At 34.4% G+C, this 16448-nt stretch overlaps 1 protein-coding gene across 3 annotated transcripts in view; it reads left to right on the forward strand.

Moving 5' to 3' along the window:
- The window catches only part of GPHN (gephyrin), a 632007-nt gene that overhangs the window by 148298 nt on the left and 467261 nt on the right, over nt 1-16448 (forward strand). For all 3 annotated transcript variants that reach the window (XM_042989931.1, XM_042989933.1, XM_042989932.1), the window contains exon 2: nt 12703-12781. In XM_042989931.1, the coding sequence (XP_042845865.1) occupies nt 12703-12781 (79 nt within the window). The remainder of the gene's footprint in view (nt 1-12702; nt 12782-16448) is intronic.

Consider the following 16448-nt stretch of genomic DNA (forward strand, 5'->3'; position numbering starts at 1 on the left):
TAGAATGAGTAAGTTTTCCTTTCATTTCTATTTTTTCGAACAGCTTGAGAAAGAGTATTCACTTTGCTTTAAACGTCCAGTAGAATTCTCCAGGGAAGTCCTCTGGCCCAGGACTCTTATTTGTTGGGAGATTTTTGATAACTGATACTATTTCTTCACTAGTTATGGGTCTGTTTAAATTTTCTGTTTCTTCCCATTTGAGTTTTGGTAGTGTGTGGATGTTTAGGAATTTGTCCATTTCTTCCAGGTTGTCCATTTTGTTGGTATATAATTTTTCATAGTATTCCCTGATAATTGCTTGCATTTCTGAGGGATTGGTTGTAATAAATCCATTTTCACTCATGATTTTATGTATTTGAGTCCTCTCTCTCTCTTTTTTTCTTTTTTCTTTTTTTTTTTTTTGAGAAGCCTGGCTAGAGGTTTATCAATTTTATTTTTTCAAAAAACCAACTCTTGGTTTCATTGATCTGTTTTTTTTGGATTCTATATCGTTTATTTCTGCTCTGATCTTTATTATTTCTCTTCTTCTTCTGGCTTTGGGGTGTCTTTGCTGTTCTACTTCTAGTTCTTTTAGGTATGCTATTAGATTTTGTATTTGGGATTTTTCTTGTTTCTTGAGATAGGCCTGGATTGTAATGTATTTTCCTCTTAGGATTCCCTTTGCTGCATCCCAAAGGGTTTGGATTGTTGTATTTTCATCTTCATTTGTTTCCATATATTTTTAAATTTGTCTCTAATTGCCTGGTTGACTCATTCATTCTTTAGTAGGGTATTCTTTAACCTCCATGCTTTTGGAGGTTTTCCAGACTTTTTCCTGTGGTTGATTTCAAGTTTCATAGCATTGTGCTCTGAAAGTGTGTATGGTATGATCTCAATTCTGTTATATTTATTGAGGGATGTTTTGTGGCCCAGTATGTGATCTATCTTGGAGAATGTTCCATGTGCACTCAAGAAGAAAGTATATTTTGTGCTTTGGAATGTAGAGCTCTAAATATATCTGTCAAGTCCATCTGGTCCAATGTATTGTTCAGGGCCATTTTTTCTTTACCGATTGTCTGTCTAGATGATTTGTCCATTGCTGTAAGTGGAGTATTAAAGTCCACATTCTTACCACATTCTTATAAGTAAGATTGCTTATGTTTGTGATTGTTTTATATATTTGGGTGCTACCGAATTTAGTGCATAGAAATTTATAATTGTGTAGCTCTTCCTGATGGATAGACCCTGTAATTATCATATAATGCCTTCCTTCATCTCTTATTCAGACTTTAATTTAAAGTCTAGTTTGTATAAGTTTGGCTACTCCAGCTTTCTTTTGACTTCCAGTAGCATGATAGCCAGTTCTCCATCCCCTCACTTTCAATCTGAAGGTGTCCACAGGTCTAAAATGAGTCTCCTGTAGACAGTAAATAGATGGATCTTGGTTTTTTGTTTGTTTGTTTGTTTGTTTTTTATTAATTGTGATACCCTATGTCTTTTGATTGGAACAGTTAGTCCATTTATATTCAGTGTTATTATTGAAAGATGGGTGTAGAGTCATTGTGTTATCTGTAGGTTTCATGCTTGCAGTGATGTCTCTGGTACTTTGTGGTCCTTGGAACATTTCACTGACAGAGTCCTCTTTGGGATCTCTTGTAGTGCTGGTTTAGTGGTAATGAATTTCTTCAGTTTTTGTTTGTTTGGGAAAACCTTCATTTCTCCTTCTATTCTGAATGACAGGCTTGCCAGTTAAAGGATTCTTGGCTGCATATTTTTCCTGTTCATCGCATTGAAGATTTCCTGCCTTTCCTTTCTGGCCTGCCAAGTTTCAGTAGATAGGTCTGCTGCTACCCTTTTGTTTCTACCTTTGTTTGTTAAGGCCCATTTTTCCCTAGCTGCTTTCAGAATTCTCTCTTTATCCTTGTATTTTGCCATTTTCACTATGATATGTCATGCACAATATCGATTCTAGTTATGTTTGAAGGGAGTTCTCTGTGCCTCTTGGATTTCAGTGACTGTTTCTTTCCCTAGATTGGGAAAGTTCTCAGCTATGATTTGTTCAAGTATACCTTCAGCCCCTTTCTCTTGCTCTCTTCTTCTTCTGGAAATCCAATATATATATGGATATTGTTCAGTTTGCTTGAATCACTTAGTTCTCTAATTCTCCCCTCATGATCCTGGATTTTTTTTTTTTTTTAAATTTTTTTTTCCCAACGTTTTTTATTTATTTTTGGGACAGAGAGAGACAGAGCATGAACGGGGGAGGGGCAGAGAGAGAGGGAGACACAGAATCGGAAACAGGCTCCAGGCTCCGAGCCATCAGCCCAGAGCCCGACGCGGGGCTCGAACTCACGGACCGCGAGATCGTGACCTGGCTGAAGTCGGACGCTTAACCGACTGCGCCACCCAGGCGCCCCGATCCTGGATTTTTTAAAATCTTTCTCAGCTTCCCCTTTTTCCATAATTTCATCTTCCAATTCACTTATTTTCTCCTCTGTCTCTTCAGTCCACACTGTGGCTGCCTCCATTTTATTTGCACCTCATTTATAGCATTTTTACATTCATCACGACTATGTTTTAGTCCCTTGATGTCTGTAGCAATAGATTCTCTGCTGTCTTCTATGCATTTTTCAAGCCCAGTGATTAATTTTATGACTGTTATTCTAAGTTCTTGTTCAGTTATGTTGCTTATATCTATTTCGATCAATTCTTTAGCTGTTACTTCTTCCTGATATTTCTTTTGAGGAGAATTCTTATGTTTCATCATTTTGGCTAGTTTTCTGTCCGTTTTGAATTTTTAAAGCTTGTTATGTGCTCTGCACCTGTGAGCACTGCTATATTTATAAAGGGGGCTCATATACTGTCCATGGCCTGGCCCTTCAGGAGGTGTTTTTTGGAAAGTGTTATTTGCTGTCATTGTGACTTTGGTTATTTTATTTCCCTACTCATAGTTATGTTTTGGACCTTCCACCAGGTGTGCTTTGATTTGTTCCTTGAAGTAGCTCTGGAAAGGAAAACAGACAAACAGGAAACAAAAACATGCAAACACACAAACAAATAAACAAAAACAAAAAAACTAAAAGCTAAAAACAATCCAAAAGCAAAAAAATCAGAAACACCAGCTAGAAGCAAAGAACAGGGTGGATGTGGTGCTGATGGAAGAGCACATACAAAGAGAAATGACAGGGGTGGAGAAAAAGAAAAAATAAACATTGACCAGGCAGAGAGACTAAAAGGCTTAATCAAGAGAGAGAGAGAGAGAAAGGAAAATAAGGAAGGGAAAAAGAAATTTAGATAAAGTTACTGAGAGAAACTATACTGATTGATTATTCCAAAGAGAGAGAGAAAGGAATATAAAGAAGGAGGTGTAGAGCATGTATCAAGAGAATGGATTAAATGTGTCTGTTCAAACAAACCAATAACCAGAGTAACCAGCCTAGTGGAGGGAGAGTTAAGAAGCAAAATGGAATGGACAATATATCTATATAACAAGAATTGTCCTAGAATTAATCCAGGCAATTCATCAGCGCTGGTCTGGAGGAGGGGTGTGTTTTGGCATTGTCTATCCCGCTCCAGAAGACATGCAGTTACCCAGGACTGAGGGGCGTGGTTTGGTATAGGCTGGTCTCGCCTCCACTGTGGGTCCCATGGACCAATCCCTGAGGCCCCACCTTGGTGGTGGTGAGGAGGAAAATGGCCACCCCTCAGTCACTTCTCCATTACCCGTTGGGCCAGATCACTCCTTTGGAGCCATCCTCACTGTGTCCTGGCGCAGATGAAGCTGTCTCACTCCCCCGACTCCTTAACTCCCGCTCCATGAGTCCGGGTACTTGGGAAGCACCTCCCGATATGTAGTCCCTGCTGGTTTTGTCCTATGCCACAGTACTTCAGGGGAGGGGACCAGTTCCTGCTGTGGACTGCGCCCCTGATCTACCACCAAACCCAGAGGTTGGTCCCCTCCTCCCCAGGTGTGCACAGGACAGCTTGCCCCAGTACGACAATGGGATCTGCAGTTAGAAATCCTCTAACCTGTAGTTAGAGATGGGACCCCTCTCTGTCCTGGTCCGAAGTTTTTTTCTGTTGTCCAGATATAGGCCTACACTTCCCCAGCTGCTCTTTCTCTTCCCTTTGTCTCTCTGCAGAAGGGGATTCCTCCCCTCCATGTCTATGCTGCCCATTTTATTTTCCCCAGTTTGCAACCACCCACCTATGGCCCATCAGGTTGTCCCAGTTTCTCCCTGGTAGACTCAGTGTCTTTTCCTCTCAGACTCTGGGTTCAAAGTCCTTTGGCTTCAGCCCTTCTTTGTTTGAGAGATGTGGGAAGTACCGATCTCCCTACTTCTCCACCATGTTGGTCCCTCTCCCAGTGTTTGTTTATTTTTGAGAGAGAGATAGAGCACAAGCATGGGGGTGGGGGGGGGGACAGGGAGAGAGGAAAACACAGAATCTGAAACAGGTTCCAGGCTTTGAGCTGTCAGCACAGACCCTGACCCTGGGGCTCGAACCCACCAACTGTGAAATCAGGACCTGAGCCGAAGTCAGATGCTTAACCAACTGAGCCACCCAGGTGCCCCAAAATTATTTAAAATTAAAGAAATGATAGTTGTGAAATGATTATAGTATAATATCTTTTGCAAAAAAGCATTGTTTTGGCTTATAATTTTGGGTTGAATACATTAAGAAAATTACCAAAATTCAATCACTATTATTTATTGTAGTTTGTTGTTCATTTACATCATTCAGTTTGTTTGGTAATAGTACTTTGTGCTTAGTTTACCTTTTTTTTTTTTTTTTTTAAGAAGAATTCAGGGAAATTTTAGTGGGTAGGAAATCATAGGACTTAGGCATGGAAGAAAATTTAGAGTAGTGTCTCAGGATAGATAATTGGTTATAGGAAAATCTGTTTTGAAATGAGTCTGCTTAAAATAAGGATCAGAATTTGGTGTAAAATATGGATCAGAATACTAATATTCATATAGAATTGAAAGGAATTATGAGTCACCAAAAATATCTTGAAAAAGAAAAAACAAAGTTGGTGAACTCACAGCTCCCAATTTAATAACTCACTACAAACCATAGTAATCAGAACAGTGTGATATTGGCATAAGAGTAGACAAATAGATCAAAAAAATATAATGTACTCCAGAATAGCCCATATGTGTATAGGTAATTGATTTTTCAAAGAGAGCCAATATCATTCAATAGGGAAAGAACTGCCTCTTGAACAAATGGTGCTTGAACAACTAGGTAAACACTTGTTTGTCAAAGAAAGAAGTCAGACTCTTACCCTCACACAATGTACAAACATTAGCCCAAAATGGATAAAAGACCTAAAGAGTTGAAAGTATAAAATACTTAACAAGAAAGCATATGGGAAATTCCTCATGATCGTGGATTTGGTAATGGTTTCTTAAATATGACACCAAATAAAAAATAGACAAATTGAAATTCATCAAAATTGAAAAATTTTGTACATTCAGGGACACTATCAAGAGGACATAATGACAACCCACAGAATGGGATAAAAAACTTGCAAATCATACATGTGATAAGGGTCTAGTATCCAGAGTATATAAATACATCTTACAAGTCAACAACAGAAAGATCAACCACTGAATTTAAAAGTATGCAAAGGGCTTGAATAGACATTTTTCCCAAGAAGATATACAAATAGCCATTAGCACATGGAAAGATGCTCAACACCATTTATCATTAGGAAAATGTAATCACAACCACAATGAGATGATACTTTACACCCCACTATTATGACTGAGTTAAAATGACCGTAATGGCTGGTGGTGAAATGGGACCCTCTTACATTGCTGGTGGAATGTAAAATAGTGCAAATGCTTTGGAAAACAATTTTATAGTTCTTCAAACAAATTAAACATGAAATTATCATCTGATCAGCAATTCAGTTTCTTGATATATACCCCCCCAAATTGAAAACAAGTGCAAAATAAGTACTTGTATATACATGCTCATTCAGCACTATTCACAATAGCCAAAAAGTGGAATCAGCCCAAATGGCCAAAAGGGTGATTGGATAGACAAAAGTGGTACTTACATATCATGGAAGTAGGTGGAATATTATCTAGCCAATGGAATATTATCTAACCATTCAGAGGAATGAAGTAATGCAACATGCTACAGCATAGGTGAAGCTTGAAAATATTATGCTACATGAAATAATCTAGACACAAAAAAAATCACATATGCTTCCATTTGTATGAAATATCCAGAATAATTAAATCCACAGGGATAGAAAGTAGATTGGTGGTTGCCAGGGATTAGGGGAAGGGAGGAATAGGGACTTGCTGCTTAATGGGTAGCAGGTTTTCTCTTAGGATGATGAAAATGATTTTGGAAATAGAGGTAGTGGTTGCAAAACATTGTGAATGTACTAAATGTCACTGAACGTTACACTTTAAAATGGTTAATTTTGAAAAATAAATAGTTAATTTTGTATTATATGAATTTCACCTTAACAACTAAAACAAAATAGATTTATCTTGAAAAATATGGGGCATCTGGGTGGCTCAGTTGGTTAAGTGCTGGAGTTCAGCTTCAGGTCAGGTCATGATCTCACGGTTCGTGGGTTTGAGACCCATGTAAGGCTCTGTGCTGACAGCTCGGAGCCTGGAGCCTGCTTCAAATTCTGTGTCTCCCTCTCGCTCTGCCCCTCTCCCACTCACGCTCTGTCTGTCTCTCTCTCTCTCTCTCAAGAATAAATAAATGTTAAAAAAATTAAAAAAAAAAAGAAAAATGTGACTAAGATTTATGCAATCAGTCTCATTTTTCTTATGTCAGCTGTTAATTACATATGTTTCGAATAAACAACATGCTGAATTTTTGGTGGTATTTTAAAATCATAACATATTGACGTTTTCCACTAAACATTAACTTTCACACTATGATCATAGAAGGGGACAATTTTTAGAAAGGTATGTGGTGTTTCCAAGAACCAGATCTCAAGTTTTTGATACTCAAGTATTTATTTTTTGAAGCACTTATATCAATATCTTTATCTTATTCTGTGATTGTAAACTATTGTTGAATTTGTTCAGTCTAACTTTGAATAAATTAATTAGAATCTCTAGATAGTATAAACTTACATTTTATTTTAATTTTCAGTTGTTTTCACAGAGCCATTTCTTTGGGATTTTATTTCACTTGGGTATTTTGAAACTATGGAATGAATGAGTTTTAAATTGGATCTGTTTTTACTGTCAACTTAGCAATTTTCAAGTGGTACCTTATTTTCACATTCTTAAACATGGACAATACAATAGGTTAAATAAATACTGAATTCTTACCAAGCTGTATTTTAAACAAGAATTTTTGGTGATAGAAATACTTTTGTTATAGGAAAATTCTTCCTGACGAGAACAAGATAGAATATAAATGTCATCCTGAAAGAAAGAAATGACTAGATCTTTCACACTATAGCTTCTAGTAATCAGATGGAATAATCCATAATAGTAGGACTCAGAAAATACATTATAAAGATTTTATCAAAGATCATATTGATTATACATAATACTTGTAAGTAGGAAAATGAACATGAAGTGTTCAGCACATAATGTCAACTATTACTTTGATTGTAAATCATAAAAAAATGACTATATACAAAAATAACGCATTTATAATTAGCCGAGAACCTCGTTAGGATCCATTTCATAAATATTTCTAAGTATATACTGAGTTTGAATGCTGACTCTTGCTGACCGTAGGCAAACTGTGATTCTCACCTATAAAATACTGATGAGTAGAACTAATACTCTTCTGAGGTGTGTGTATGTATGTGTTTCAGCCTCTATAAAAATTTCTTCAGCATTTTTTAAAAATATAAATACAGCTCTTTAGCTTAAAGTGGAAATGGATGTCCTTGATCTGAGATACCTCCATAAAACCCATGAGATATGACGCGTGGTTAACTAACCACTTAACTAGATGATCCGTAATGTTTTATTCTACTTTAAAAGCCGTAATTCTTTAATGCTTTGGGTTGAAATTTAGTGTCTTATAATGAATTTTAGTTGTATAACTTTTATGTGTTTTGAAGTTATGGAAATGTAGGAGAATCCAGAATATGTGAGTGATTGGCAAGAACTATGGTCTCTATATGGTATAGTGGTTAAGAGTAGAAGGTCTAGAGTTACAGCATCTAGATTTTCCCAGTACTTCTATTTATTAGCTATATGATTGATAGGATGTTTAATCTCCCCATGCTTCACTATCTTCATCTGTAAAATAGTAACACAGATAGGCTTATCACTGGATGATAAAGAGGATTAAGTGAAATAATAAGTATGAAATTCTTAACATATAACAAGTACCAATTATTTTCTTGATTATAGATCCAAAAGTTTAACATTTTCAGGGAAAAGTGCATATGATTGGACAAGAACTCTGCTAGAGTCCATTTTACAAATATTTCTTTCTTTAAAAAAAAATGTTTATTTTGAGAGAGAGAGAGAGTGAGTGAGCAGAGGAGGGGCAGAGAGAGAGAGGAACACAGAGAATCCCAAGCAGAATCTGCACTGACAGCACAGAGCCCAATGCGGAGCTAGAACTGCAAGATCATGACCTGAGCCAAAATCAAGAGTTGATTTCCCAGGCGCTCCAATTTTACGAGTATTTCTAATTTTTCTTTGTGTCCTTCCAAGTTAATTATTGTATCAATTTAAAACAGATTGAAGTTCAAGTTTATAATTTTCATGTTAGTACCATAAAGTTTGACCACGTTTCTGTTATAATTTCTTCCATTTTATCTGATATTTGTGATGACATGTTGAAAACATTTTATTAGTCTGTGGAATGAAGAGTGTAGTAGTTCCTGTAATCATATACTGTGGGAAAAGAAAGAGTAAATTATGGTGATCCAAAATGATTGATTTTAATGTGTTTACATACAAAAAAATCATGTTCATTTTCTTCTTAAAAAGTACTATATTCTTATTTACAATTAAAAAAACAAAATTTGAGGGGCGCCTGGGTGGCGCAGTCGGTTAAGCGTCCGACTTCAGCCAGGTCACGATCTCGCGGTCCGTGAGTTCGAGCCCCGCGTCAGGCTCTGGGCTGATGGCTCGGAGCCTGGAGCCTGTTTCCGATTCTGTGTCTCCCTCTCTCTCTGCCCCTCCCCCGTTCATGTTCTGTCTCTCTCTGTCCCAAAAATAAATAAAAAACGTTGAAAAAAAAATTTAAAAAAAAACAAAAAACAAAAAACAAAATTTGTTGTGTTGGTAAAAAATAAAACTTTAAATATGATATACGTTGTTCGGCACCTAAAGTTTTAGAATTTTTGTTAACAGACTATTTTAGGTTTCTTCCTCTGTTTTTAACTTAAAATTTGGATGGGACATGAATTTTAGAAAAGTCCCTTTAGCAAAAACTCATTTCACAGGTAGCTGACTAGCAAGCCTTTAAAGGAGCAAAGGTTTATTCCATTTTAATTAAGCCTCCAAAACTTTCAGGCTCTTGAAGTTTATAAATAAGCTCTCATATTTGCCAAATTAGGCAAGAAACTTTATGAGAACAAATTTTATGATATATTATGGCTTCAATTTTAGTTCAGCTCAGCAGGAAACCACTTTCTTTACACTGTGTCAACATTTTATTTTTTTCCTTTGGCTCTATTCAGGCAATGGTGTAATAAAGAGCATTTGTATTAAAATTACAAAAAGGAAATTTGTAAATCAACAGGTTGAGATCAGTGTCTGTTAAATATGGAATGAAAATTATATATTAATGAAAATCATTTCACTCGTGGCAGAAAAAAAAGTGGGGAATATCTTTTTGGATTTAATAAAAAAATCCAAACTTTTTTCAACTTCAAATATTTTTAAAGCATCAATGTTTATAGGTATTATCATTAAATTCAGAGAGAGATACATATGTATAATTTTCAGGGACTTATAAAAAAGGGAATATAAAATCCAAATAAAATATTAGGTACTGAATCTTTGAAAGGAATCAAGCGAATGTCATATTATCTTTGATCCTTCTGTAGGTTAGAAATGACTAAGTTATATATAATAAAATTGTTAAATTGAAATAGAAAATAATACTTAATATTTATGCTACAAATACAAAAATATAAGTAAAGTTTTATTTTGCCTTTAATTTGGGGATGGATATTTTATCAAGGTATATACTTTTAGATTTCCAGTTTTCCCTCAGGATATTAATATCTTTCCATTGTCTTCTGGATTCCATAGTTTATGTTGAATAATCAGCTGTAAGGTTTATTGTTTTTTCCTTTGAAAGTGATGGGTCCTTTCTCTCCTCTTGGCTGTTTTTAAGATTTTCTTACCATCTTTTATTTTCAGTAGTTTGACTGCTGGGTGTTGTGTTATTTTACTTTTTCCAACGTGGGGTTTGATGTTCCTCCTGAGTCAGTGAATTAGTGTGTTGTATCAGTTTTGGAATATTCTCAGCTGTTTTCTGAAAATATTGCTTTGCCCTATTCTCTCAACCAAAGCTGGAGTCATATACTCAACTACAATTACATTGGGCTGTTTGATTTCCACATGTTTCTTTTCCTCTGATCTTTTCACCTTCCCCCTCCCCCCATTGCTTCTGTTTGGATATTTTCTACTGATCTCTTCATGTTCACAAATCCCGTGTTTTCTGTGTTGAGTCAGCTCAAACCACTGATTTCTTAATTTCAGATATTGTGTTTTTCAATTCTAAAATTACTATTTAATTCTTTTTCATAGATTTTAATTCTTTGCTGAAATTTTACTTCTTTCATCAAGTGTGAATATTTTTCCGTATCTTCAACTTCTGTTAAATAGGTTTTTTTGAAAGTTTAAGTTTTTGTAAAGTCCTTATCTTCTGATTCTTATCATCTGTGTGTCACTGTAGACACACACACACAGACACACACACACACATATAATTTTTTCCTTTTGTTATTGGTCACATTTTGTAATTTCTGTAATATACCAAATACTATTTATTATAAGATCATAGAAATTAATGTAAATGTTATTTAGTGTTAAGTGCCAATCACTTTAACTCAACTTCAAATTGAGATGGATAGAGTGAAAACTTTAGATATATACTTAGTCTACCTCGGGTTTTAAATGTCTTTAAGGGCAAAACCTGTTGTGTGCCATATTTCCGATGTGACTTTGTACTTAAGTACTGTGAAATTATGAGAAATTTTACTTTATCTTTTGAGTTCTGTCCCCTTTTCGCCCCCTCCCCACATCCCATCTCCTACCTTGCTTGTGGTTGAGAGTAAATTATTCTTAGGGGAGATCTGAAGTGGTAGGCTCCACCTACTGTAATATGACTTTGACTCCTAATCACCACAGTACTATAGAAAACATTATTTGCCCTCTGACCCATTTTTTCCTCCTCATTCCAAGTCATCTTGTGCAGTCCTGGCTCTCAGCAAATCTCCAGCAGAAAACTGTCTGTGTTTTAGAGTTCCAATGGATTTCAGTCTGTCATGCCAGCCTATGAACCATCAACAACTATGCTGGTTTCTCTTTTCCCTAGTAGTGTTCCTCTTTCTGACTCTTAGGTTATAAGTGGCAAATCTTCCTAGAAATGAAAATAATTAGGAAGCTTGACTCACCTAAGAAGTGATACCACTTTTCTCCTCATTTATCCTTATTAGTTCACATTGTTGTCTAATATCTTTAAAAATATAACTTGGAGGGACAACTTACCTTTTTTCCCCCTAGTTGTTGTGGAATCAGTGATTTGCCACTATATGCTGGTAATTTAGTCTTATAAAAGTAAGAACAAAATTTAGACCTATGTGTTTAGTCTTTTCTGTGTTGTATTTTTTTATTATTTTAATTTTAAAATTTTTTTTAAACCCCAGTTAGTTAAAATACAGTGTAATAATGATTTCTGGAGTAGAATTTAGTGATTCATCACTTACATAGAACACACAGTGCTCATCTCAACAAGTGCCCTCTTTATTGCCCATCATCCATTTAGCCCATCCCCCCACCTAACACCCCACCAGCAACCCTCAGTTTGTTCTCTGTATTTAAGAGTTTATGATTTGCCTCTCTGTTTTTATCTTATTTTTCCTTCCCTTCTGTGTTCATCTGTTTTGTTTCTTAAATTCCACATATGAGTGAAATCATATGATATTTATCTTTCTCTGACTTATTCCACTCAATATATACTCCAGTTCCATCCATGTTGTTGCAAATGGCAAGATTTCATTTTCTTTGATTGCTGAGTAATATTTCATTTGTGTGTGTGTGTTTGTGTGTGTGTGTGTATACACCCACATATATATAAAACATCTTTATCCATTTGTTAGTTGATGGACATTTGGGTTCTTTCCATAATTTGGCTATTGTTGATAGTGCTTCTATAAACGTTGAGGTGCATGTGCCCCTTGAATCAGCACTTTTGTATTCTTTGGATAAATGCCTAGTAGTGTAATTGCTGGGTCATAAGGTAATTCTATGTTTAATTTTTTGAGGAATCTCCATACTGTTTTCCAGACTGGCCCTGGCTGTATGTGTTATACTTATATAAAGTTTGTATGCTTAGATTATTGGTTTGTTATTGAATATTAATATTTGTTGCAAAATCTACTAGGTCCAGAAATTGATCAACATTACTGTTTGGAAAAATGCCATCCAGAGAGCCAGTTTTAATTTAAAATTCCATTTTGTCAGTAGTAATTGAAATAAAATGTAAACAAAAATTAATTTTCTTTTTCTCTCTCCCTCTCTTGTTTAGTGAGTGATAGTTGCTTCAGGAATCTTGCAGAAGATCGCAGTGGGATAAATCTCAAAGATCTCGTACAAGATCCTTCTTTGTGAGTATTTGGTTTTCATTACTAAGCATAATTGAAAACTTCATGGTTGGTGTGACTTTTTTCAAAAGAATTGCAACTAAGAACTGATTTGAGGTTGAGTAGTTTTTCTTTTCTTTTTTTTTTTTTGAAGTTTATTTATTTATTTTGAGAGTAAGAGAGGAGCAGAGAGAGGGAGAGAGAGAATCCCAAGCAGTCTCTGCACTGACAGATCATTGCAGGGCTCAGTCTCACAAGTTGTGAGATTATGACCTGAGCTGAAATCAAGAGTCAGATGCTTAACCAACTGAGCTACCCAGGCACACCAACTTTTTCTTTTCTAACAATTTGAGTTACATATAGTGGAGTACATCCAATAGTTTCAGTAGAAGTGAAGATATAGAATAGTTTCTTTTTAGAAATAGGTAGTAGAAGAAGACATAGCATTATGATTAACAGTGGACTTTCAAGGAGTCTTACTAACGGTTGATCATATCTTGCCAGTGTGGCAGTAGCTACTGAGCAGGGAAATGATGCGTAATTTATTTGCTGGAGAAGGTGCAATTGAATTCGGTCACATTAATTTTAAGTTCATAATCATTTATAATACTTGTAAGAACAATTAAAAATATAAAATAATTATTTATAAATAATATATTTGAATATTTAGAATATATTTATAATATTTTATATTAGAAAGCTTTATAAGGAAATAATTTTTGAAGAGTTTTATAGGTTTCAATTTTTAATGTTCTTACTAGTGTCTATTTTTTATGAATTTTTGTAATTTTATATTTACTATAAAATATGCATATTATCTTCTGTATGAACATACCTAGATGATCTTACCTCTGGATAAGATCACCTTTTATTTAAAAAAAATAAAGACTAGTTAAGCCTTTGGCAATAGAGAAAAGAAAATGGAATGCTGGCAGGTGCTTTTTTTAATGATGTGTAATGCATTCAGTAAAATATATTGTAACAGGAAATCAGTCATTCACATCACATATAATCTATATTCCCACAAGTTTTACTAGTAATTCATTGAGTATTTTGTGATGAATGAAACAGAAGCATGTGTTGAATCTGAAGGATATTGATTCTTTAATGATTTTCCAGTTATTTAAAAAAATACAGTCATAAGACACAGAATCTTGAAAATGACTGAATCTTGAAGTTTATAATGTAATGAATTTACAAATGAGTTTCCAGACTCAAGTCTCTCAGTTGTTTCCTATTATTCTGTTTCTCTTTTCCTTACTCAAAAGGAATCCGTATTCTTTCTCCATGATTTTTATTCCAGTGAAGACTGACATTTGTCCTTTCAGTCTATATTTAATCAAGAATATAACTATTTTATGTGGCTGTAAATATTCTGAGTAAATTAATGTTGATAACGTTTATTTGCATGAAGAGTTCTGTTTTCCATATGGATATGGGAGGAAACTTTATAATTTTTCTGAAAGATTTCATCCATTTGAATGAATAACAAATTGTTCCATTATTGTACTATTTGTAAGGCATATTTTTGGTCACAGTAGTAGTATTTGTGTAATGTAGTCTTTGTGGAAAAGATGTGTTCCTGTAGACTTCAATAATATAAAAGCCATGGAGAATTATACTTGAATAATTGATTATAACAATGAGTTATAGCGTTCTGAGAGAATTTGATACTTCTTCCCAAAGTACAGAATGATATTCATCATGCACTAAATTTTACGTTCAATCTTAGTATTCTTAGAAGAATTTATCTCAGATTACTACTGTATGGGCTGAACAAAATTATTCTAAGTCTCTGGTTTTAAATAGCATATATCTTAATTTAGCATCATTCTTTTAACTTGGCATTAGTCTTGAATGTAAGAATTTAGTGAGAATTTGTTCTTGCCTTTGCCACTTGGATTTGGAAAGAACTTTTTTTATGAAGAATTGTCAAAATGTACTATTAATTAGTCAATTCATATTTTAGAGACATATTTGTTCCTTAGCAAAGCTCTTTAAGGAAAGAAGTGTCCTGTGTAGAAAAATGATGTATTTTTTTCAGTTGTTACTATGGGAAATATTTTATTCTGAGTTATCATTCTATAGCAGTATTCACTTAATAGATACCTCATGGGTAAGGATTTTTCTTTTTGTTAAAGTCATTTACTTCTCTTCTGTCCTAAACTCCTGACAGAAGTCTTTACTATTTGTTCATTGATTCGTGTACACTACATAGTTCTATAGAAGTTGAATTGTTTATGTTGCATCATTGAGTTGAAAATATGTCGGAAATGTTTTTACAAAACCTCCTCCTTATAAAAATAGTTTGATGAGACCTCCACACTAGTATAAGGTTTGTTAAAATTGCATACATATGTGATTTTAATAAATGCTCCAAATAAAAAATATTACAGTATGATATGTGTATTTAATGAGTGCTTTATGTATTTACCTATTTGGTAGACTTATGACTTACCTACTTGAGCTGCTGATGCTGAAAGTAGGTGATGTGTAAAGAATAATTAAGTCTTCCAATCACTAAGGCTGTTATAAGGAAAACAGAAGAAAGAAAGAAGGAAAAATTAAGCTGAAGAGAACCCATGGTATCTGGTTAATATTGACACATGGAGCAGTATGTAGTTTGTCGTAATTGGATAAATGAGCAAGTATGGAATTTCTGTGGACAAAGCACAAATATCAAATCAAATCAAGTGTGTGTGTGTGTGTGTGTCTATAAATGGATGAGTGAAGTTTTAAGGGTTTACTGCTTCAGAGGAGAATGAAAAGGCAGAAAAGGAAGTGACTAAATCATACTTTCAAATCTGTGTCAGGGCAGTGGAATAATGTGATAGGTCCTCTGTAATTTATCTAGGCTGTGTATAATACACTCCCCAAGATTTTGCTTCCATTGTATAGTAAAACTAATTATTGGACTTGAATGAACTGAGTGAGCTATGATACAAGAACATGATGGTGGGATGCTCTGGGAGAAAAAGTTGAGAAGGTTGTGAATCCCTAAGAAAAACTTTCTGGACTTATTACTAACTTCTGATCTGCTTTAATAATGAGAACAGAATGTAACTTTTGGCAAAATTTAAGTAAAGGGGATGGATACTTGAGAAATTCTCTTTTTGATAGTTATTCTGAGAATATTTGTTTCTATCACAGTCTTGCAGGGGTTAAATATAAGACCAAGTAGAAGAACTTGACATTCTTTTCTAATGAATGTGTTTAAGTATTTGTTTGAAGTAGTAACTTTCCTGCATGTCGAATTTTGAAATAAACAATTTAACTGTTTTAATAGCTCATCTTATATTTAGGATTATAGGTGTTTTAAGATGGATTTCTTAACTCTGTGTGTATAATGTATTGAGTTGTGTTATAAGACCTTGTTTTAGTTGGGGTCTCTCAATGGCACATTGAAAAGCATTGTCAAATTTAAGTTGACGTTTCAACATATTAGAAACATATCCAATGTGATATACTTTTAATATATATAAGAAGTTATTCTTAGCATGATATAATTAATTTTTGTTTCAAGTGGAGGGATGCATGCTATTTACATTATAAAATCATTTATGCTACTTGTAATCTATGCTAGAGATATGACATTACATGCAAATGAAACACTGCATATAATGTTCTTTAAGTTATGTTTAGTTGTATTCTTTATAGAGGTAACTCAAAAATACTTTTAAATCTCTATTGA

This window comes from Panthera tigris, chromosome B3 (assembly GCF_018350195.1).
Source record: "Panthera tigris isolate Pti1 chromosome B3, P.tigris_Pti1_mat1.1, whole genome shotgun sequence".
Taxonomy (NCBI): domain Eukaryota; kingdom Metazoa; phylum Chordata; class Mammalia; order Carnivora; family Felidae; genus Panthera; species Panthera tigris.